Source organism: Scardinius erythrophthalmus (assembly GCF_964197995.2).
Source record: "Scardinius erythrophthalmus genome assembly, chromosome: 14".
Taxonomy (NCBI): domain Eukaryota; kingdom Metazoa; phylum Chordata; class Actinopteri; order Cypriniformes; family Leuciscidae; genus Scardinius; species Scardinius erythrophthalmus.
The window spans coordinates 22,770,135-22,794,656 of record NC_138234.1 but is presented as its reverse complement, the minus strand read 5'-3'; the positions used below and the strand labels follow the sequence as shown (position 1 = coordinate 22,794,656).

The 24,522-nt window shown below is 38.1% G+C and overlaps 1 protein-coding gene across 1 annotated transcript; it reads right to left on the bottom strand.

Annotated features, from left to right (window-relative positions):
- Window positions 1-761: 761 nt before the first annotated feature.
- fgf22 (fibroblast growth factor 22) lies at window positions 762-23,002 on the bottom strand. The gene is made up of 3 exons (XM_081385118.1): window positions 22,294-23,002; window positions 3,099-3,202; window positions 762-1,029 (listed from the first exon to the last, which is right to left on the bottom strand). Exons 1-3 carry the CDS (start codon window positions 22,628-22,630, stop codon window positions 835-837), a joined length of 636 nt encoding a protein of 211 aa, XP_081241244.1. The 5' UTR covers window positions 22,631-23,002; the 3' UTR covers window positions 762-834.
- Between the last annotated feature and the right edge of the window lie 1,520 nt (window positions 23,003-24,522).

The following is a 24,522-nucleotide window of genomic DNA, read 5'->3' as shown; positions in this document are numbered from 1 at the left end:
ATCCTTCAGAAATAATATTATGATTTGCTGCTCAAGAAACATTTCTGATTACAGTATTATAGGTAGGCTATATAATATTATATAATATATAATAAATGTTGAATGTGTTGCTTAATATTTGTGTGGATTTTTAATGAATGGAAAGTTCATTCATTTGAAATACAAATCTTTCTTACATTATAAATGCCTTTACTGTGACTTTTGACCAGTTTAATGTGTCCTTTCTGAATAAAATTATTAACATCTGTTTAAAAAAATTGACTGACCCCATACTTTTGAACAGTAGTAAGCTGGTTATAGTAGCCTGTCATTAAAATAAATTAGCCTACAAATCAATCAATACTTATGGTGAAAGCTTTTTGAGTGTTTCTTAGTCTTAAGAAAAAGATGTTTTCTGAAAAGTATTTTATTAGAGATAATAAAATACCCCATAATCATCAGTTCTATGAAAAGGAATACAAGCTGCCATTATAGTGTTAATTTCAGCCGGAAACTGCAGTGAATTTATGAATAGATTTAGCAAAAATGTATGAGGCACATTTTTCCAGTAAGATTGGGTTGGTGATCTCTATCAGAAATCTGCCATACAAATAGATGCAGTAAATAACTAGTTAACTCAACAACAACATTAATACATAACCTGTACATCATATTAACAGCATTGCTTTAAACATTACCGGGTCTTAAGCTGAGCCAGAAGACAGAGTAATAAGTTAATGTACTGTGCGGCAGTACTCAGAAAAACAAAACAGACAAACAAGAACTTAATAACATTTAATAAGTCCCCATCAAATGCAGATGGCACAGCATTGCTCATCATGAGGAAGAGTCCAGCTATGTGGGCAGCATTGGGAGGAAATGAGTAGATGGGTGTCTCCGTCTAGCTTTGTGTCCTCTGCGGGGTTTCCCTCGGCCGTTCAGCGACACGAACATCTGCCTCCCCCTGTGCTTCCAGCGCAGGGAGGCGTAGGTGTTATAGCCGTTCTCTTCGATGCGCTCTTTGAACTTGCAGCTGGGGTTGTATCTGTCCTAAAATTAGTCAAATGAAGATTGCAGGATGAGTTACTTGTAGACGGCATCAAAATATTTACTGTAGTTTAAGACATGCAGTTGTTATTATTTTATTTTTTACACAGTTCTTGTTTTAGATGTCTTTTGACAGAAATATTCTTTAAAAATGGGCCAAATTTCATCATGTTATTTTTTATTAATTAAAATAAAATTTTACTTTAGAGGACTAAAATGGTATGTAATTTAATTGATGCAAATCTGCTGATTGACCTACTAGTCACTGGATTTGCCTATGTTTTTAGTAGCAAGTGGTCCTTTTTATTAGGGCAGTCCCATACGGCAAAAAAAAAAAAAAAAAAGAAAAAGAAAAATAATAATAATAAAATTATCTGGATAGAATAGATTTCAAATATATGTTGTAAACAGGGGAATATATATATATTAATATATATATATATATATATATATATATATATATATATATATATATATAAAAGATAATATTAAAGATAAATTTAATCTAAAAAAACTATGTACTGCAAAATGTACTTCAAACGGCAAGAAAATTTTCAATTGTAAAATGTATTTTTATTTAAAATATATATATTTGAAAAAAAAGTATTTATATTGAAAATATATTATAAAATGGGCAAAAATATATTATTATTAATTCTATTATTATTAACAACAATACAATACAACAATAACTTTTTTTTATATAATGCCTTTCAGTACCTCAAGGTTTCAAATATATTTCAAAATCTATATTATATATATTTCTTCAGGTCTGTAACCACCCCCTAGTGAAAAATAAATATACCAAAATGTGTTTAAAATACATTTATTTTATGCTAAGTATACTACAAATACATTTACATATTTATGTACACTGCAATTGTACTTTTGGTATTGTAAATTGTTATACTTAAAGTCTGCCAAATTGAAACAACTAATTTGTACTTAACACACTTTAGTTATCCGGAAGTAGTGCTGTGGTTCAACCAAAGATATTTGATTGTGCTAAAATGGAACTAAACTGCAAGTATACTTTAGATACACTTTAAATATCTTGCATTTAAAGACTGATATTATACAGTGATAATACAATCCTTAATAATAATGACATTAAAATACATGTTAGACTTAGTATTAAAGAAATGTGCATTATGCAATAAAGAATTACTCCAAATAAAGTGTAATTATAATATCTATATCAGTAAGTTTCAAGGGATTTGTCAGTAAATATGTTAATGAATTTGTACTATACTTAGTGTGAAATAAATGTATTTTGGTAGGTTTTTTTTCACTAGGACCCACACCCCAATATTTGGGTCAGCCATTTTACTGAAGAATTACATTTGGATCCCCAAATCCAGAAAATGTGTTTATGTCCTAGGTAAATCTGAGAGTGAGTAATGTTCCAAGCATCCCATTGTGTACCCATTACGCATTTCTATTTATCTCAACCAGCCTGTCATTGTAAATCAACCATCACCGTCTCGCATGGGCTCAAAAAGCTGCCTGACGAGGCCAAAAGAGCTTTGCCACTCTGCCACAGCTGGATCAAGCTATTAACTTGAAACGGACAAAAAGGATTATGACAATAACACTTAGAGTCCCGATCGAGGCAGCTTTACAGTCCGATAAGATCACCGTGGAATGAGTGAATGTGACTAATAATCATTCAAAAGAGTAAGAAAAGAAGGGTGCTTAGGCCTCGAGTGATTCCCAAGATTTGTCATGTTTACTCTGGGGATCGGAGGACAGATATAGCCATCTGTAAGCCATCTTATCATGGCTGGGTGACAGATTGCCAGGGTGAGATTTCTCAGAGTGCAGTTAAAACGCACCATGCAATGGGGCGTCTTCATTAAACAAGCCACAAACAACTGTCTGGTGGCACGCACTAACTTCACAAAAACAGTAAGATACCGCAGATTCCTGTAATGACCTAGTCTGAGCTAAATTACAGTATTAAAAGTCAAAATATGGATATTCACTGGATGACCAACATGTTTCAAACGTCTGTGATTCACAAAAACGCCAATACTAAAAGATGCCGAAACACTGTCATTTGATGTACCTACCGATCCGAAGAGTGTTCCCTTTTTGGACATAGCTAAGTACAGGCCGGTGCTGACAGATTTGATGGCGACAACTCCCACACTGACAGATCGGATTTCCATCAGACCTGAGGAGGGGAAAAAGGAACAGAAGTCTGGTTTAGAAAGGGTGAGTTTCTCCATCAAAAGCCACTCTATCATTACTGATTAGAACACCAGGCATCCATATGCTCAAGGGATGGGCTTTTTTCCCCTCGCAGGACAAGAAAAAACAGGACACACTACAATAGGCCAGTTTGAATGATGCTCTTTGTGAATCCCACGAAGAACAACCTTTCCAGACATGTTTTTTTTATTTTTATATATAAACTAATGTGGCACTCAGTCACATAATGACTGAAAGTGTAGAAAACAACAAAGTTTTGGGGGTAACGTTACGTATAAAAACGTAACTTTATATGTATATAAGTTGCAAGTAAATTAACATTTATTTTTGACAAATACAACTGATTTCAGATGTACTTGCCAATTGTAGCTGACAAAGCAACGCTATCTCACGACCGAGTGATAAAAAGGTGGCGAATTTGTACAAATTCGTACGACCTCACTCGTACGAATTTGTACGATTTGTCTAAACCCACGTGATGGGTAGGTTTAGGGGCGGGGTCAGGGGTAGGTCATTCGTATGAATTCATACGAATTGGGCAATTCGTAAAATATGTACGATTTAGCAAAAATCGTACTAATTCGTACGAGTGAGGTCGTATGAATTCGTACGAATTAGCCACCTCGTAGAATTCGTACGAATTGCCGTGAGATCAGGCTGGACAAAATCGTTTGATTTTTTTTTCGGTTGATCAATGGACGTCTTTTCTGTTGGTTGCTCACAAAATTTTTTTTAATTGCCCCAATATGTTTACACATGCAAACTATAGGTCAAGTGAATAAACATTTTTCAACCCCAACTCATGAGATTTAGCTACTTTTAAAGTGTGCAGTTGTGTAATTTTTGTGATTAGTATGAAACTGTATGATTTGTATATACCTGTATATGGCTTGAATGACAACCTCTTTCTAATCTCTCTCTAAAAACAAGTATTAAGCTTAATCCATAACCCACCCCAAAACATACACCTCAGTTGGGCGAGAGCAGAACGTACGAAAACGTACAAATGAGGTCTTGAGAATTTATATGAATTTGCAACAAATCAAAACAGTTGACATTTGACATTTTTTGTCTTTTTGTCACAATCTAAAGAAATATGTTTGAGACAGAGTTTAAATGGAGGCTGAGTTTAAACTCTTTGAGACAGAGTTTAAATGGAGGCTGGTCCTTTTGTCATGACAAAAGAACAGATTGTTTTGGAGATGACCTGAGATTGTCCTGAAAATCTGTGAAAAAGACTTGAATGCTTTCTGAGAGTGTTCCTCTCCATTACATCACATACTTCTTAATGTCTGATGTTATCTCTCCGGAGCATCCAAGACTTTTTAAGGCTCATAAGAAGCAGCTTAAAAGGGGAAAAATACAAAACGCTGCAAACCATTTGGTGTCAGCTGGGTGCCTCTCTATAATACTGCAAGGGGAAACGGTGCAGACGAATCAGCTGTTGGCTTTGGACTGTAAACACTGTAACACATCAAGGTGCTGAATGAGATGTTGACCTAGAGCCAGTTGGGAAATGAACACAAAAAAAAAAAAAAAACACAGGAAGGCAGTTCTGTTGAACACATGTGTTGCAGGTGGTAGACCGAAGAAATTGGGTTTGGGATCCTGGTTAAAGCTTTTGAGCTGTGACTGAATAAACCCTCGCCGTCAGGTTTGAGCAGGTGTAGTCATTTCTCAACAGCCATTTCTTCCAGTTTAAACTCATTGACTAATTATCGTCCGCAACTTTGTGGCACTTCCTGGGATGAATGTACTTGTTGAATTATACATGTTTTATTATGATAAAAAACACTGTTCTATCCGAAAATGGTAGCTTGGAAAAAATGGAATAGAAAATGTAGTGACAGAGTAATATCCTTGACCGTATGTCATTTCCAATGGGTTTGGAAATTAAATCACAGACACTGATACAATGGAAGATACTGCACCAACTTAATGTCCCTATATAACAACCATCTTTCATATGTATTTTTGTGGTAAACTCTAAAAGCAAAAATCAAACAAGTCTTCCCATGCTTGCATATTATATGTATATAATACAGTGTAAATGTACAGCGTTTATATGGCAGATGCTTTTATCCAAAGCAATTTACAATGTATTCTATGTATGTCAAATGCAATAAATGTCATTTAACTTAGAAAATGCTAGAAAAAAATAGATCATAAATAATAATAAAAAATTCACTGGCAAGCATGAGAAGTCTAATAGAGTTGACAGGCACATAAATTGATAAATAACGTCTTTCTTCACATATGGGTAACATAGTCCATCATAAGGACTTGCTGATAGATCATTCAGGTGCCACCTCATTCAGTAATGTTTGTGCTTTGAAGGTCAATATGTTATTTCCTTGCCGTGTTTACAATCATGGTAGCTTTGGTGATGGACGCGTGCAAACAGCTCATAAGACATCCAGCCAGTCTCCCAGATGATTGGAGCTCACATTGAGTTTATGAGCAACGGTCGAGTCAAATGAAAAGCACCCGTGTCTGAAGTAAGTGCGGTTTCTTCTCATTTTCATTATAGCTGCTCAAAGGTGTGAGTCAAGTCCAATTCAGGAAAACTTCCTAAATAAAGAACTGATTCAGAGTGGTTTTATTTAATGCACAAAAACCGTATCTTTCTAAAAAAGGAAAAGACAAAAAAGCTTTGTTGAATAGAAGTTGATACGTCTATTCTTCACCATTATTTGAACCAGCCTCAGCTGAACCACAGTTGAGAAAATCCAATGGATATTCTGTGCAGATTTGTCTAGGTGAAATTATTAAAGTTCTTGACGCATGACCAAACACCTGTAGAGCAAAGTTGGACCTTTATTAATCTTTATTCCCTTTGAAAATGTCCTCTATTGTGTCCTAAGCTCGTGGTCTGTGGAGTGTTCAAGGAATTAAATTTATCATGAAAATGCCCAGTCCAACACAACCTAAAAACCTTGAAAGAAATAAAGTACTGCAAAGGTCAATCTTTACAATACAACTATAGTCCAAATCTCGACAGAATGACTCAAATGAGAATCAAAAACATCAAACTATGAGACGTATTTCAGTGAAGTAATATGGCAATTTTAGTGTGTAGTTAAAGGGATAGTTCACCCAAAAATTCAAATTCTGTCATTAATTACTCACCCTCATGTCGTTCCAAACTCATAAGACTTTTGTTCATCTTAAACATCTACGTTTTCTGAAGAAACTCGCTCACTTTATTATGAACAGATTTAGGCTTTTATTCTTTTTGAGCGTCAAAGCAGTGGTTGCGTATCTGTCAATGAAGGGACAGAAATCTCTTAATTTAATCTATTAATTTGTGTTCCGAAGATGAACGAAAGTCTTGGAGGTTTTTCCAATATTATTTTTTACATTTTAATGAAAGAATTGTGCAAGATGCCAGTGAGTTTTGTAGGTGAGAATAATTTCAGTTAAATAGCGCCGAGTTTGTTTTCGTCTCATGTTCGGGAAACTCGCTTGACCTTTGACATGTTTTGGCCGGAGATGGCAATAAGCTGCTTGAACTATTACAAGCAAAATCCTCATTTCTACAGACTTAGTCAAGTGTTGACTACCCATTCTTCCCATCTCACATGTAACCTCTGAAAGCCCTTTTGCACAGTCTTTTTACTCTTTCACTTTTGCCTTAATCTCCCACCCTTTACTTTTTGGAAGTGAGCCCATCTTCAGATCATTCAGCCCTTTTTGACATTGAAAGCAAATCATTTAAAAAAAAAAAAAAAACAGGAAGGAGCTCTCAAAGCGATTCCTTTGTCAGAATTATCGTCGGGTGAGAGGAGCAGAAGGAGGAGTTGGTGGAGAACGCGGGATGTAGATGCTGGTAATAAGGAAAGCCAGGGCGGAGGTCAGGAGGTTCCTAAAATTATGTTTCCTTCAACTGGCCCTTTGCTCCCAAAAGGCCTTTGTTACCTACCTGAGATTTGGAAGCTGACAAGGTCTCATTAATGACCCGGCTTTTGTCACACAGAGCAAAGTTCCACCCACATCAATTAAAAGAGAAGGAAGGGGTCGACAGGGTGAAAGATGGAGCTAAGTTTCTCCAGCGAACTCCCTCCCTTACATGCTTTTTAAAGAGGGTCTTTAATTTCCCAGGTTGCCCCCTCCAGCAGCCCTCTCTGGCCTGTCGCCCCTTCGGGTGAAAGCCTGGGAATCTCTTGTGTCCAACTGGGTGCTTGTAGTTGATTGACGTACCTTTTCAATTTTTTCACAGTTTGCTTTCTTCCTTTAGAGGGTCCTGATGTTGTTTTTTCTCCTTTTCTTTCCTAACCCTTTTCAGATCACAACCTTTTCATGCTGGGTCCTTATTGCTGTGCCTAATGGCCGTGACCAGCACCTTTGATCAGATCAGCCTCCTCCTAGGTGCTCTTGAGCCCAATGAACTCTAGGCCTGTGTGTGTGGGATGAGCGTTTAGGCCGTGAGCCCACCCTAGTCACCGCCACTTTAAACGGCTTGAGTTTCAAGTGTGCGGGAAACCGCTCTGCCCTACTTTTGGACCATGTTACGGTCAAAATCGAATTTTCACCAAACACCGGTGCCCTGGGGAAAGAGCTTATCATCTGATGCTATTCCTAGTCCTAGATGGACATTTTCCGTACTGAATTTGACTAGAAATGTATGAAATTCTATGGTTTTACTGTATTTTTGATCAAATGAATGCAGCCAATTGGGGAATATAACCGAGACTTCAGGTAATTTCATAATGGTTTTATTATACTGGTCTCTAGATATGTTTTGGGGCCGTCATTGGATTCAAGTCTAAAGAACTGTCTGGATTCAAGTCTAAAGTTTATTTCGTGTCTTCAGTTGGGTTCAAGTAATTTCATAATGGTTTTAATCCGAAAATGAATGTTTATGGTATAAACTAACGTTTTACAACTTGTCCTGGCATGAAGCTCCACACTGACCACAGGTGTGGTCAAACAACTTGTATGCAGAAACGGCTTCTGCGGGGTTGTTAAATTTATGAGCTAATTAACAGCTGAACGATCCTAAAAGTATTCCAGTGAGCAGCTGAGAAGCTCCAGCCTGTGTTTACGGACATGCGTCATAACTATACGAAGTCTCCAAAGGTTACAGGCTATGACACAAACCTCTTCTACACTGCTACTCTTTCACTTATGGAAAACCCCTCCATCCATACACACCACACATATACAGTACATACAATGGCGGATTGTCAAAATGACCCTGTAACCTTAATGGAACTGTCTTAGTATACAAATATAACTTGTCTATGCTCCAGGATTTAGCGCAATTTTCCACCTTGGCTTCATATTACTATATATTATTCAAATTACGTAAGTCTGTCAAGGCGTTAAAGTCTATAGTAATGATTCCCATGTCTTATTTAGATCCCATGACATCCTACACAGCCATAAACATAACTTATGGTTGTTATTGATGTAATAAATGTGTACAGCTAAGCTGTTTATAATAACGGTTTCCAAGCTCCCTCTAAGCTGAATGTGTGGAAAAAAGCTAGAAATTTCTGGACATTTTCAACACTAAATAAACAGACGCCGTTTCAACTGCAAGTCAATTGATTTGCTGTATGAAACTGAATGTATGAGAAGTTACTGATTAATTCACAATAAAAGCGTTTTGGGGGGCTGAAGAAATGCATAACAAATATGCACCGTTTTTTGCCATTTAGAAGCAGGACAATGGTTTGTTCAGATGTACTCGCATGCCTTTTGGTCTGTTCTTACTGCGAAAACGGTGAAAGGGGATGAAAGAAACAACGAGAGTGCAAAGAAAGGACGCGGCTGAGGCGATTCTTTGCCTGGCCTGATTTCTCTCTTCGTTCCCACATTCTTGCCATCTCCAGGGGGTGGGGTGGTGTGTGTTAAACTACGCTGGCTTTGATAACATCAGTCTTTCTCATCCTATTAGTCTGCTATCCATTGCACCAGAGGCCTGCGTGTGAGGTAAACATGCCCTTTTTCACAATTAAATTGGTCGTTAAATAGAGATTTTTGAACAAGATGCGCAGTGGTCTTGGTACAGTTTTAGAGAACCAATCGTAAAGAACAAGAGTAGAGAACTGCACAATACTTTTTTTCCTAGTTATAAACACTTTTCCCAAGACACTCACAGAGTTTTAATGGCCAATATTAAAATGCATACTTTTTTTGCCAGAATAAATTTAAAATAAAATATTTTATTTTATCTTGTTTGAAATTGAATAGTGAATTTTGGCATCACAGCTTAGTACAGGGGTGCCCAATCCTGCTCCTGCCAATCGACTGTCCTGCACAGTTCATCTCCAACCCTAATCAAACACAAGACCTGATCCTGAAGACCTTAATTGGTTGCTTCAGGTGTGTTTGATTAGGGTTCGAGATGAACTGTGCAGGACAGTCGTTCGGCAGGAGCAGGATTGGGCACCCCTGGCTTAGTAAAATACTTATTAAAAATATATATATATTATTCATTTTGAGATTTGCTAAAGATTTCATTTAACAGTGTTGCGAATTATGAATTATTAGTGTTTAAAAATTTACTAAGTGCTTAAATATCCAATATCAGTAATACATATATATCACATAAATAAATAAAAAATCTAAATTATCGGTATATAATCTAGTTCACACCTGCTAATGCAGCACACATGCACCTCTCTACTGGGATATAATATGGACTATAATATTGACATATTTAAGAAAACATGAACAAAAGCAAGTAGGAACTCGTGCTCCAGTTCCTGTAAAAGCTGATGAAATCTGCACCATGTTTTAAAAATAAAATCAAATAAAAATATTTTTGACCAGGTCACACACATTGAAGTTAAATAACTCTGCCAAGCATTTACTGTCCAGTCTCATAAATGTCCATTGGCTGTAATGTGAAACATCTGTTTCAGACTTGGTCTTTACTTCTCGCCATGTGTTTCATAGGGCTCCAGTATAATAAAGTGCATGTCATATTCACTCAAGCTTTACTGAATAAAATAAAGAATAAAATAGACTATTCTATTTCATGCACCAAATGGTCATGGTTGGAAAACGCCATTTATCCTTAATACTGAAACTGATCTACAGTACTTTACCCCAAATACTGAAGATGATACTTATTCCAACACACACACACACACACACACACACACACACACAGGTTTATACATATTTAAGTTATTTCTCTCTATTTATTCGTATTCTAAAATTTGCATTGTTGGAGGATGCACCGATATTTCAAATTCTGGCTAACTTCTATAACTATATTGTCTAAATATATAAAAATGAAACATTAAAATCAACTATTTTAAATGGTGCATCATACAGTATGGAACTTGTACAATATGAAAAATATGAAAATAGAATGGATATGCATTATGAGATTTGCTAAAGATTACAATGCAGTGTTATTAAATTAGTGTTGTTTTTAAGGTGAAATTTAATTAATGTTAGATGACTGGAAAGGTCATCCAAATGTTAAATTATGGGTTATAAATATTTACAATTAAATATCCAATATCGACCGATAACCGATATGGTACCGATATAGTGTGCATCCCTATAGCCGTTCAGTTGCTATTGTGTCGGGAAGTGAGGATGTGCAAATTTGAACCACAAGCATCAAGGCACTTTAACTCAGTTGAGAGTCCATTATCACACTCATTTGCCAGGGTTGCACACTTGGGTGACGTTCCCTCTCACACAATTCAGAGCTGTTACAGTTTCAGGGGCCTGCCCTTGGCCTCGTTTTGCTTTTATGGCTCGCTGAATGCAAGCTCTTGGGATTAGCCAGGTCCTTCAAAGGCCATTAGAGCCAGTGACAGGTATCCCATTACCCCCCGCACACAGAGAGACGGCCCAGGTGAGAGGCACAGAGGCCAGGAAGGAGAGCAGGGGTCAGACGGGGACAAAGCGAGACTTAGCTAGGGCCCCAAGTTTCTTTCTGTCAGTTTGTCTGCCTTGTCAAACTTACAGACAGCTCTTTCTGTCACTGACCGGTTCCCCTAACGCTGTAGAAACGTTTCATTTTTGTAAATGTGTGAAGTTTGTGACTAAAAGGTTGAAAGACACATAAAAGAGATACAAATATTGAGCACTTTGGTGGACTTTAAGCCAGGATTTGAATTTATATTGAATTGTGTGGCTTTATTTATACATATTCAGCTTATTACAATTGCACAAATGACTAAATTTGAATTCAATTGAATTCAAATAACTGATCTGTCTGAGACGAACTAGCTAAATAACTTTTCTTTCACATTGTTACATGTGTGTATGGTAGAAATGTGTTTGAAACACTGATATCGAGATTTAGAAATGAGACTCGGAGATAAGAGATTCTCACAAGGCACAGGAAGTCTTTGATTAGTCAATTACTGTCCCAGATAAAGAGACCACTTCCAGAGTCAATTGATCCAGGGTCAGAGGCCAAATTACATAATCAACCCCTAAAACAAGATCCCAGAATGTCCAATTTACTCACTGTATGGCCCACAAAGCCCACTGAGACTCTTCAATGTTCATCCCGCCAAATTTTCTCACAGAAAATGTGTCTTTTTTTCGTACAGTGTTTTATTTTACTGCACTGGCAGATTTATTCACTTGTTTTTAAGTGGTTTATACTTAATACAAGTAGAATGAATTTGCCAGTGCAATAAGATTAAATCGACTCGTATTCAAGCAAATTCTCAAAAATGTTTTGCTATAACTGCACTGGTGGTCGCAAACTAGTGGCCAGACCTTCAACAAGACCGATTTCTATTGCTCCTAAAGGCTGAATAGTACATATCTGGCTTCTTTCTCATGTGAAACCAAACCCTCAGGATGGTTCCCTTGCTAGCATTTTTTCTCATTGAAAAAACTAGCAGACATTCACCCACCCACTAAGAGTTTTAGCATGCCGGAGGGCAAGCGGTGCCTCTGTCGTGAGGACTGAGAAGGCGCAAGAGGTTAACAAAGACATGGTCTGGTGTGTCTGGTCTTATGAGGTACTAAAATGTGTGAGGTGGCACGGAAAGAAAGCAGGACCCCATAAATAGGCTTTTCTTTAATCAAGGAGAGGGTGTGCAGCAGTGCCTCCAAATCACGCATCACTTCCTGTGCCAGCAAGCGGGTAGACATCAATGGCCCGTACGGATAGTTACAAGCGGATTCAAGGGCTATTTTGTGACTCAAGGCTTCTGTTGTTTTCTGCAGCCAGCGCTATCAAAAGGCCCAGGATTAAGGCTGAGGTCATTGTCGAAATGTGGTTAATTGCACCAAGCTGCATGAGAGGAGAACCGTCCACCTGCCAAAATGCAGATGCAGTTGTCCTGACTAAAATCAGGCTTGGGGACGAGAGCATACTACCTCACCCTTGCAAATACGTGTAGGGCTTATTCAAACAAAGCTATGGTTTAACTTCTCCAGAACCTATATGAATCTAGAGGGCTTAAAGGTTTTATTCACTTCAGAATTAAAATGTCCTGATAATTTACTCACCCCCACGTCATCCAAGATGTTCATGTCTTTCTTACTTCAGTCGAAAAGAAATGAAGATTTTTGAGAAAAACATTCCAGGATATTATTTCTCCATATAGTGGTACGATACGCCACGCATCACGTAATCACGTTGAAAGGTCATGCATGTTCCGGTTCAAAAAGGTAGGGTAGGGCGAAAAACTTGGATATGGCGATATGTTTTCTTGGATGACGCACGGGTGAGTAAATTATCAGCAATTTTTAATTCTGAAGTGAGTTAATCCTTTAATACCTGTTGTCACACAGAACAATTACCATAATCTAGCACATAAAACAATTACATCACCCGTTCTACACTCATTTAACAAAGTACTTAACCTAAAAATAGCAACGGAGTTACAAAGGTTGTGTTGCGGTGACAACAGAGAAGGTAGTGCTTGAAACAGGGCCGACTGAGCTTAGACAAGGAGTTCCACTTGGTCAATCCGAAGCAGGATGTTTTCCATGGCTGGAGCTCACTCTGTGTTTCAAAGCACTGAAATGAGACGGACCGAAAAGGAAGTTGACAGGCAGCACAAAGGGGCAATCAGCTTCTTGTCAGATCTGTCAAATCACTCAGCTAGCGAGAGAGGCCTTGACCTTAACACTATCCTCCATGGGGGATTTCTGGCCCTTGTCCACTCAACCTTGGTCTGGAACTTTCTGATCAGAGCACACCTGAAACTTCGCAACTGATATCAGCAGCACAGAGAGTTAAGACAACATCTCCCCTTGTTTCAAAGAGCTTTAACATCAGACTTAGCATCAGTTGGTGTTGAGCTCTCTACATAAAAAATGCCACTTTTTGATATTTTGTTATGAGTAAAAATAGAACAAGCACTAGAATTTTTCAATCAAATTCATCATTTCACAAAATGAACATATGACCATCAAATGAACATCAAAATGAAGACAAAAAGTCTGTCTGGTTGTCAAACTTTGTGGAACATGTTTAACGGAATAGTTCACCCAAAAATGAAATGAATCCCATAATTTGTTCACCCTCAATCCATCCTGGGTTATATTAAATAAAACCCTGGCTCTCCCGAGCTTTGTAACAGAATTGAATAGTGTGTTTTTGAAATTACAAAAAGCCATCTATATATGCATGTGTGTGTGTGTGTATATATATATATATATATTTATGTATATATATATATATATATATATATATATATATATATATGTAAGGGATAATGTAGAGCGAGGCGGTTGTTATAGCGAATACAACCCCTACAGGCTGATCAGGAATCCCAGGTCTTGAATCAGCCTGTCAGGGTTGTATTCGCTATAACAACCGCCTCGCTCTACATTTTCCCGTTTATTACATGGCTACCTACCAGATAAATTAATAATTTGACACAAAATATTGATTTAAAAAGGAGTTTATTGATTTAAAAACGATTGTATTGCTTCGGCTAAAGAAAATAGTCCGTTCCGTCTCTACGGTTAGAATCCTGCGTCCATAGCAACGCTCTGTTTTTCATGGCAACGGTGTGTTATACTTATCAAGAAATAACAGACCGCATTCTACATTAGAATTCAACCAAGCCATGTAATAAATATATATATATATATATATACACACACACACACACTGAGAGTAACTAATAATAACAATAATTTACAGTTCAGAAGTCAAATATTGATTCATTAACTGCTCTGATAAACATTTTAGTGAAAGAAAAACACATGAAGGACCATTTCATAAGAGTAATTTGTTCATGAATTGGACAACACACTGTATGTCTTCATTTTACCCCCCCAAAAAACAAAAACCATCTAATTTGTAAAGTGGGGTCTGGCCATGATAAGTCATGCAGAAAGAAGAATAAATACATAAACATACAGTGAGCTCTGCTATGTGTTAACTTGCAGATGAAGGATCACATAATTGACAAACAGCATACATCCTGAAAATGTTGATTCAGCTAATTGGCCACATGGGAAACTAAACCGATATTGAAGAGCGTTTGGGAAAATATGCTATTCTTTTTTTTTAATCACAAGTGGATGATTATGAGGCAAGACAAAAAGAAAAATGAGTCAGGAAACTGAGATAATGTTTCAGTCTTGATAGCGTCTTAATGATGGCAGTGGCATATCGGTTACAGAGGTATAGTGTGCTTACCACAAAGTTGGTGGAACGTAGTGTGAACTTGCAATGAAGAAGCCAACTTTGAGGTACAATAAATCCTTATTATCACTTTAATCGCCGCTCAAAACTGATTCAAGTTTTAATAGCCAAATCAAATCCTAGATGCTATCTGAGTGAGCAAACACACAAATTCAGTTTACACCATGGGGCAATTGTGTGCTTATGGCTTATTATGTTGAATGGGCTCATTGACAATGTCCTTATATGTCATTTCAGGACAGCACATTTCAGCACATCATGATTACTTTTCATCTTTAGGTGGCGAGATAAAACTGTTGAAACATTCAGCGCATGTAGCTGGCCTTCATAGTGGCCTGCCTTTTGTTGTTGTCCTACGTCTGATTTCATGCAAACAAGCTGATTATGATAAGGTATGGAAAGAGTTTCTAAATCTCACATACACTGTTTAACTGGTTTAGATCAAAAGCAATCCGGAGAATTGTCCCGTCTTATCACATAAAACATAGCTGATAAAACTTTGTAACTATCAAATACACTACTGTTCAAAAGTGTAGGGGCGGCTTTTGAAAGAAGTCTCTTATAATCACCACGGCTGCATTTATTTGATTAAAAATACAGTAAAAAATCGTAATATTGTAAAATATTGTTACAAAATACTGTCACATGATCCTTCAGAAATCATTCTAAAATGCTGATCTGGTGCTCAAGAAACATTTCTTGTCATTATCAATGTTGAAAACTGTTGTGCTGCTAAACATTTTTGTGGAAACCGAGGTAGAGAGGTTTTTCAGGACTCTTTAATGAATAAAAAGTTCAAAAGTTTTAAAATAGAAATCTTTTGTAAGATTATAATTGTTTCTGAACAGTATTAATTTCTTATAAAAAACAAAAAGTAACTGACCACAAACTTTTGAATGGTAGCAATATACTGTAAATAAACTGGGCTACCATAGCGATATGGCTGTTTGCTTAAAGCTGTTTTATATTGTTGTTTGTTGTCATGTTGATTTATATTCATAAGTTGTTTTAGAACTATGATTATGTCAGCAGCAAATTGTGCAACACACTTCTAAACATAGGACAGGTATACACACACTTTTCATTTCATACTAAAACGTTTTATATCTTGGGATTTTATAAATCAAAAGCTGCCAAAATCCATTGTCACATTACTTATAGCAAACCACAATATTAAATGAATTAACATATCTATGGTAGAAAGTAGTTTAGATTATGTGATCAAAGTCTTTCAGTGGTAGCCATAGGAATCCTCAGGCAGATGAAGGGTGGACCTGTTTTTAGTGGCTCACTCATTTTATTGCTGTTTTTTACAGCTTAATCAGCTGTAATTAAGTGTAAAGACGTGCACTAGGTGTGTCACATTCTTATCGTGCCATATTTTATAAGTAGTTTCCTTTAGATTTTAGGTCTGATTAGAAACTTGAGCTTGCAACACCTAAGAGACCATTCTATTCACTTCAATAATTGATGTATCATTATAAACAGACAAGTGATAAATAGCATCAATTTAGGTCACCAAAACATGAGGTGAACCACTCATAAATACAATGGACTTGCAAGAAAACCCAGAGGGAGACTTACAGCAGAATTCCTGTGTATCATTTCAGACTAAGAGAAATCAGTTTAAAAAGCCTGCATTTCGACTTCTGATATTTATCCCAAAATGGCAGGTTTGGACATTAATGTTACCACAATATATATAATATATATACATATATATATATATACTGTGACTGGCAAAGAATGTGTAAATCTCAAATTGTTATAAATGCAAGCATGGGAATCCCACAGTAGTCACTCAGAGTCTCCAAGATACACTGTCTGGGTTAACCTAAGCTTGAAGTTGAACAGCTTTAATCAAAAGGTCAATTCAGAGCGACTACAATCCCAAGAGGGTGCTCCAATTTGCCGCTGCCTAGTGCCTGAACCTAGTCACAATGAGACCGAGTCTGTCTGTCTGTTTAATTTCGCTTCAGAGCCAAGAGAGGTGGACTGTGTTGGCTTTGGCAGATGTTAGTCAGCATATGGCACTGCATGATTTAGCCAAGCTGTGGGTTCCCAACTGATCTAATTAATACTTGTTTTACATCCCTCACAAAAAGTTATAATAATAACAACAGTGCTAATGACTTCTCATTCAGGAAAAAATGGTCTCGGGTCAATTTTCTGCAAACATTACCGTTTGGCTAGCGAAGATGAGAGAAGTGGAGCAATACCTTTTGAACCATGAGACTGCCTGTCAGTAATTGCACCGCTGGGTATATAGAGTGCTCAAACTTTAAATGAAAATATATATTGCATTAGTTGAGTCATCATAAGACTCAGCCCAGTTTTATGTTGTTATCGTTGGCTGTTTTTGTAATATCATCAGAGATTACCGAATTCAAACTGACACTCTGTGACTCAATAAGTACATTTACATGCGCTTTAAAAGTTTGATTTCCATCAGGCTAAAGAATGATTTAGAATGATTAGGCTAAACAATGATTTGTCATTTTAAAATGTCATATAAGTATTTCAGTCTGACTAAAATCACGCCAGTTGGATTTTTGCAAAGTTGGACTAATAGACCTAGATAATGTGATTATAGCCTTGGGGTTGTATGCATGAGAAGACAGAGGTGGTGTGCAATGTTCATTTAAACCTTAAATATTTGAATACACATGTACACTTGCGAACAATAAAAAAAGTGATATGGTCAATATTCTTGCTATGAATGAAGCATGGCTCACACAGAAGTCACTTTCAAACCAAGCAGCTTTCTGTTGATAAGTGTCACAAATTCTACCAGCTTGAACTCTGAATGGGGAAAGCTTTTGCCCTCATGAGAAATTCCAGATTTTGTGTATTCCTATTAGCCATTGTAGTATCACTGCTTGCATGTTCCTAGAGTCCACTGCCGATTCAACCATTCGGCAAAGGCTTTTAAAGTAGTTTTACTCAGCTTCTTTGCACATAGCAGCACACTACTAATTGTGTAACGGAGGCCAGCTAATGAGAGTGGTAGGACCTGGGGGGTTACATTGGTGCCGTGACCCAGATGGGAGTGAGGTTTAGGGGGGTGAATGTAACGGAGGCCAGCTAGTGAAAGCTTTGCATGTAAACCTCACTCCCCTGATCTCAGGAGGCGCACTAGAGACTATGGTCTTTAGCGTCCTTGTTAGCGCGCCAACTTCCTATGCTGGAGACCCAGGTTCAAGGCCCGCAAAGAGTGGGGCGAGTAGGACCTGAGGGGTTACAGCAGCAACGTGTCTTTTTATCCATTCATCAAAAATGGCCTTTGGAAAGAAAAGAGGTTAGAGAAATTAGGACAATTTAGCTCTACCACTCTCAGAGTGCGTGTCAGTTTCTGTCTTTTTCACTTTCCCAGGGCAAAAAACACCTGGCAAGAAATGGATTTCGAGCCTTTTCTCACTAACTCTGGACCACTGTCCATCGGAAGGATTAAAAAGGCTGGATTTGTAGGATTTTCTTTTTTTTCCTGGCACCAAAATCTCCAAGAGGCCCCTACAGGCTAAATGTAAGCAACATTCCCAGACTTTCCAGAAGCGTCTGGAATCACCTAGCACCCATGTGCCCTTACCACTTAAACTGTCACAAACCAGGAGCTTCACTACTATACTTATGAAAGGTCCTTAGTGGAGTACATGCCCTCTCACTCTTTAACAAATTTGTTTGAGGCAACCAAGTACTTTAATATCTCATCATATATCAATATTTCTTGAGGACTGTTAATTCATTTAATGAATCCAGCTCTCTGTAATCAAACAACATTCTGTAATTATTTGGTTTTCTAATAAAAGACATATGCAGACCTGATATGGTGATATAATATAATATTGTGAATTTATTTTCACCTCCCATGAATTCTCCAGCATTCAGTTGTGCACAATCTTTCCTCTGTGGCCTCTAGGCGTCCATGAACTGACAGTCTCTCTTTTTGAAATATGTTTTAAATAATTCCACAATATATTCAGAACGGGTGGATGATTTTCTTCCCGTGACTCAGGTCCAAGCTCAACACACCTATGAAATCACGGCAAGGGAAAACTGTAACATCTAAAGCAAGATGCAGAAAAGTGAGGGGAAACTTGGTAAACATGACACAACTCTTGTAAATACAGCTGAAATGGAAGAAGGAGAACGGGAGAAAATGAGAAACAGAGGGAAAGGCCTGGCAAACTGCAAAGTGGCCATATTTTAGCAAAAGTGACTTCTCTGATTATGCCTGTCGCATGACTTTATTTCCTTAAGCACAGTGTTGTTGCCTGGACTCAAGTCAAGCATTTGATGTCCTCAACCACATACGCCCTAGACTTCAACAGCGTTCTTTTTAAAGCCAAATGTTAAGGGGAAAAAAAGAGTTAAGCTGGTTTTAAGTACCTGCATCACAAAAAGTGTAAAAGAAAACAACCTTGGCTAAGGTGAAATCCTTAAACAGAATGGACAGAAAACATTGGATCAAGATTGATCTACTTTCTTACTCACCAACCCACTTTAGTTATCAAGTGGTGGTTGATGGTTACAGTCTTTACCTTTGAAGTCTGATTGACATTTCCATTTGTTTTCTTTCTCATGCCTTTTAGAGAAAACTACATTTGTTACTAGTTAGAAAAACATTATATCTAAAGAAACTTACAATATTCATTTCATGGATAGCTTGCCTTGAGCAAAATGAACTAATTTGCTAAAATGAAGGCCATTATTGATATAGCAGCAGGTGAAACTCACACTAGCGTATGGGTCTTCACAAAGTTTGGCTGGGTAGCTTGTTCGCTGGTAGATTGTGAAACTACACCATTATGTGTGCAAAATACATTTCCATTGACAGGTGAGGCAAGCAACATATAAATTGTATATATTTCATAAATTTGCCATGCACAATCCAATTTTTGGAGGGCTTGTAAAACCAAAAAAAAAAATAAATAATTGTTTGCTCCCTTTAATGTCAAGCTTACGCACTGGCAGAATAGTTGCTAGCAAAGGGATTGGGACTGTGTCTGTTTTTATACTGCCAACAGTCAATAAGCACTGTCAGGCGCACTACTACCACTCTTCATTTGCACTCAACTGTGAAATAATAGTCAAATAATCTTGTTTAGTTTGCATTAGGCGGCCATTAACTGTGAACGATGATAATCTTATTGTAGTTGATTGACATCAATCTAATTTGAATCCTGAAACCTCAAAGTGCTTGTTCCATTCAGCACCTGGACAAAAACAAGTTTCAGGAATTGGAGCCAAAGCAAGGCTAGTTTGTAGCCCGTTAAGCTCTAAAATCATTTGCACAATTATGCAAGACATTTCCTCCAGGTCATGTTGCTTAATTTTGTCCTGGCTCAAACGGTGCTATCTAAAATTATTTTGCTAACAAATTAAACTTGAGCAATCTTCCAAACATGCAGTCATTAGCTCATTAACAGCCCTTTAAAGGAATCATCAGCATGAAAATTAGTGAATTAAGTATAGAAACTCTCAAACGTACTATAAATGTGTGTTGTTCAATGCACAAATGCAATAATATCCCCTGCATCCTTTTACCTCTCAATCTATCTTTCAGTCCTTTTCATCGAAGCTTCTTCTCTCAGCTGTTCCAGTCTGCAGTTCACTGGGATTGATACAATATTTTCCTACCTCAATTAGCCAAGGGCCCGTTGACTTATTCCAACTGTTTTTGCACCTGAGAGTTTGGGAGCGAGAGTTGGAAAAAGTGAGAGGGAGAGTCAGTGCAGGGCTGTTTGGGCAACGCAGTAGTGTTGACGGACGCTGAGGGCTAAGCAGAGGACAAGGTGGACAGCAGCAAAGCAACACCAACAAGATCAATGTAATGCAAAATTCTGATTCTGAGTTTACTGAAAGAAGTCATGATACCTGTATTTTGTGAAAATCTAAAATTTCCTCTAATGTGAACCCTGAAAGCAAGTAAAGGCGATATAGAGAAATTCTGCACGGCTAATTAATGCAGGGTATCTTTCTGTGAAGGGGACCCTCTTTGCTAAAAAGGATCTTAATTTAGGGACAGGAAATGAGAGGATGGTAAGTAAATGCACAAGCAAATTGCTTCTGAGGGCTGTACAATTTCAACCAGCTGTATTAAGCACAAGCATCTTAGCTGATCTGAGACAGAAACTCATAAACAAATGTCATGCAACAGTTAAGATCTGCACAGTGGCAGAGCAGTTAAAGCAACTTTCCTGGAAAAAAGTCTGACTCACTCTGTTTTGCAACAACACACACATACACAACAACCAGGGTCAACCCACCATGACACAGACCAGTTAAATCCCAAATTCAAATGAATGGAAAGCCACTGCTAAACCCTGACAAGGGGTGACATAACGTAAAACTCCAGCTGAAACAAGTGCAAAGATAAAGGATAAAGGATAAAGGAACCAAATTAGAAGGTAGGGGAGAATTTGTAAGGAGCATGGGATGACCCTGATGACAGGCACATCTGGTGGATTTATCATTGTATTAATCTGCCAACTTTCTACCAACTGCACCTGCTTTTTTAAAATGTGCATACACCCACAATTTTCAGTGGGGCTAAAATAGTCAAAGTAAAGAAAAAATTGTTCAAATCTTCACTGGGGCTTTACCCTTAAAGGGGCATCTAGGCAACCTATTTAGCCCTTAAATGTTAATAGCAGAACCTTAAGCGTACTTATTAATACATACTGTAAAGTACTAATATGCACCTCTTAGAGGTACAAAGTCGTCCCTTTAAGGGTATTGCACCATTGACAAGCTGTTGTATACCTAAAAGTAAAAATTTTGCACTTTTTTCTGACAGTGTGTAGAATGTTTTAAGATTCTAAAAACAAAACAAAACACTTATGTTGAATATATGTATGAGAATATGAAACTGTACTTAACTGCAAACAAAATATGCAGTTGTGATTACATTTTCCATTTAAAAATTAAGGACTTGATGTTCAGTTTTGACAAATCCGCTCCTGTTCAACTGATCCCTTATTTAAATATAGAAGTCAGTTTCTTCTTCCGAGTAAAAAATAAAACAGGTAACTTATATACATAAAAATTAAGACAAAGTCACAATAACAAGAAGTCACAAGTAACAAGAAATTGTCACATTGTGAAATATTAAGTCACAAGATAAGATACATTGCAATTAGGAGATATATAAAGCTGCAATAATGAGAGATAAAGTCACAGGCGGAGACAGACTTCCATATTTCAAATCGTAGTATTTTGTTGGCCAATATAAGGGCCTTCACATTCCCATGGAGTGTTTTGTGTATTACAAATCCTACCTAGCAACACCTTTGTACATGCTCGTAATAAAAAAGTCTGACCCTACAAGCAGAGGACTAAAAGAGCCATAAACTCAAACGATAAGAGAGTCAATGGAAGATTATGAAGACCAAATGAGCACGACTCCCTTTCTGTAGGAACATATGTATGCAGAAAAACACAGTGTGTCTACTCACTGTCAGCGTAATTCTTCCGACGGGTGCCATCCACCTTGCCGGTCTTGTCGATGCAGAGAAAGAACTTGTTGGCGGAATAGAGGCGTCGTAGGCGAACATCACCCTCTAGGTGGTTGTAGCTGCGTGTGTGCCGCTCCAGAGTCCAAGAGCAGTTTGTGCCCTGTGCCAGCACATGAAGAGGGTCATGCCCCAGTCCAGGTGGGCAACCTCCAAGAGCAGAGCAAGCCAGAAAGAGCAAGGACAGGCATACCAGGGAAAAAGGATAAGAAGGGAGGGCTGAGCCAGCAAAGGTGAGGTCGAAGTGGAGACCAGCGGTAGTAGGTGTCCATTTGCACATGATGGGTCAGACTCCCAAGGTGCACCTTGCACAAGTAGTCGGCATGATGCTGGTCTTCGCTGGGTGCTCTGCCTCACGCAGACCCCTTTAGCAGGAACATGAGAAGAGATGGTAAAAGTTCTTTGAAAAAGAAAATGGTCTTGTAACTAGCTGTCTTCTGGTTTTGCTCTTCAGAGTGATGAATGAAAACTCTGCAATGCCATCCTGAAGAAACGTCTCGGTCTTGTTAGATTGTCCTGGAGAATTCAGGTCCCTCAGTCCCACCTGACTGAGGTGCGGGAGCCTGTGTCCTGTGTGATGGCTGCACCTTGCAGGGCTCTCCTCTCAGCCAGAGTCAGAGCAAGGTGAAATGTGAGGCTGCCTGACCCGTGCCTGTGAATGAGCTGAGTTGAATGAGTGTATTTGAATGAGTGTGTGTGTGTGTGTGTGTGTGTGTGTGTGTGTGAGAGAGAAATATTCAAAGAGACTACAGAGAGAAAGAGAGGGAGAGGATATGATAGAGGTGGCAGTGAGAGCAAGTCTGACGGACTGAACAAGGCAGTAAAGCTGTAAATGGGTGTCTTTCTCTCTCTCACTCTCTGTGCCTTGCTGTCTGCCTGCTCTTTGGTGGGGTGGCTCAGTTCTTTCCTGCATTTTATTCAGGGCAGGGCTTGCATCTGGGGGACTTGAATGGGTGGGGCCTGTATTATTCATAATCATTTTAAGCAAATGTCACTCTCAATATTGTTTACCTTTTAACATACTGTCATTCATTTCCCTTAAAGGCCCACTGAAATCAAAATTTACGTTTTTTAGCTTTTAGTATGAATATTTTAGCCTTAAGGTTATGAATTATCTGGTGTGTTCCAAAACAATGACAAAATTTGCATTTAGGAAATATAATAACGTACAGTCTTTCACTTCCGCTAAAATGGATCACGGTATTTTATGACATCACCGCGGACTTCAGTTTCTCATCACATCTTCTGTCCAATCAAATGCTCCCGCTCCCTATGCTATTAATACCACCTGACCGTTGACACGTCATGGAGCAATATGGGTTGGCGTTTTCCAACCGTACGTTGGTTAAAGGAACACGCCGACTTTTTGGGACTTTAGCTTATTCACCGTATCCCCCAGAGTAAGATAAGTATATACTGTGCGTGCCGTAACTCTGTCTGAAACACCCACCACTAGCCTAGCTTAGCACAAATACTGGAGGTAAACAGCCTCCATCTAGCCTACTGCTCCCAATAAGTGACAAAATAACGGCAACATTTTCCTATTTACGTTGTGATTTGTATAGTCTCAGTGTGTACAAATAACAAGGTCACATGAGACACAGCCATCTTCTAACCGTATACATACTGGAAACTATATTCTCAGAAGGTGAAGCACTGATACTTGGGCGGAGTGATTTGCTCGCAGCACCTGAGAAGCTCCGTGGTGAGGAGCAGAGAGTTCACTCAGAGCTGGAGTAAATCACTCTGCCCAAGTAGCAGTGCTTCGCCTTCTAAGAATATAGTTCCCAGTATGTATGTTGGCATTATTTTGTCACTTATTGGGAGCAGTAGGCTAGATGGAGCCGTTTACCTCCAGTATTTGTGCTAAGCTAGCGGTGGGTGTGTCAGACAGAGTTACGGCACGCACAGAGATGAGAAGGGTATGTATGGACTTATCTAACTCTGGGGGATACGGTGAAAAAGAAGTCCCAAAAAGTCGGCGTGTTCCTTTAAGAATGAAATGGCTAGAATTTAATCACACCTCTACTCATACTTGCCAACCTTGAGACCTCAGAATTAGGGAGATATTCAAAGGGGGGGGGGGGGGGGGTCATATATATCTCACACACACAAACGCAAAGAAAAATGTAATTCATGTATTTGACAAATTCAATTCCACAAAAATCGGTG

Coding starts and splice junctions, on each gene's coding strand:
- fgf22 (XM_081385118.1), bottom strand. CDS start 22,630: ATGTGCAAATGGACACCTACTACCGCTGGTCTCCACTTCGACCTCACC. Junction 3,203..22,293: donor TCGGAAGAATTACGCTGACA/GTGAGTAGACAC, acceptor TCCCCTCCTCAG/GTCTGATGGAAATCCGATCT. Junction 1,030..3,098: donor AGGGAACACTCTTCGGATCG/GTAGGTACATCA, acceptor GACTAATTTTAG/GACAGATACAACCCCAGCTG.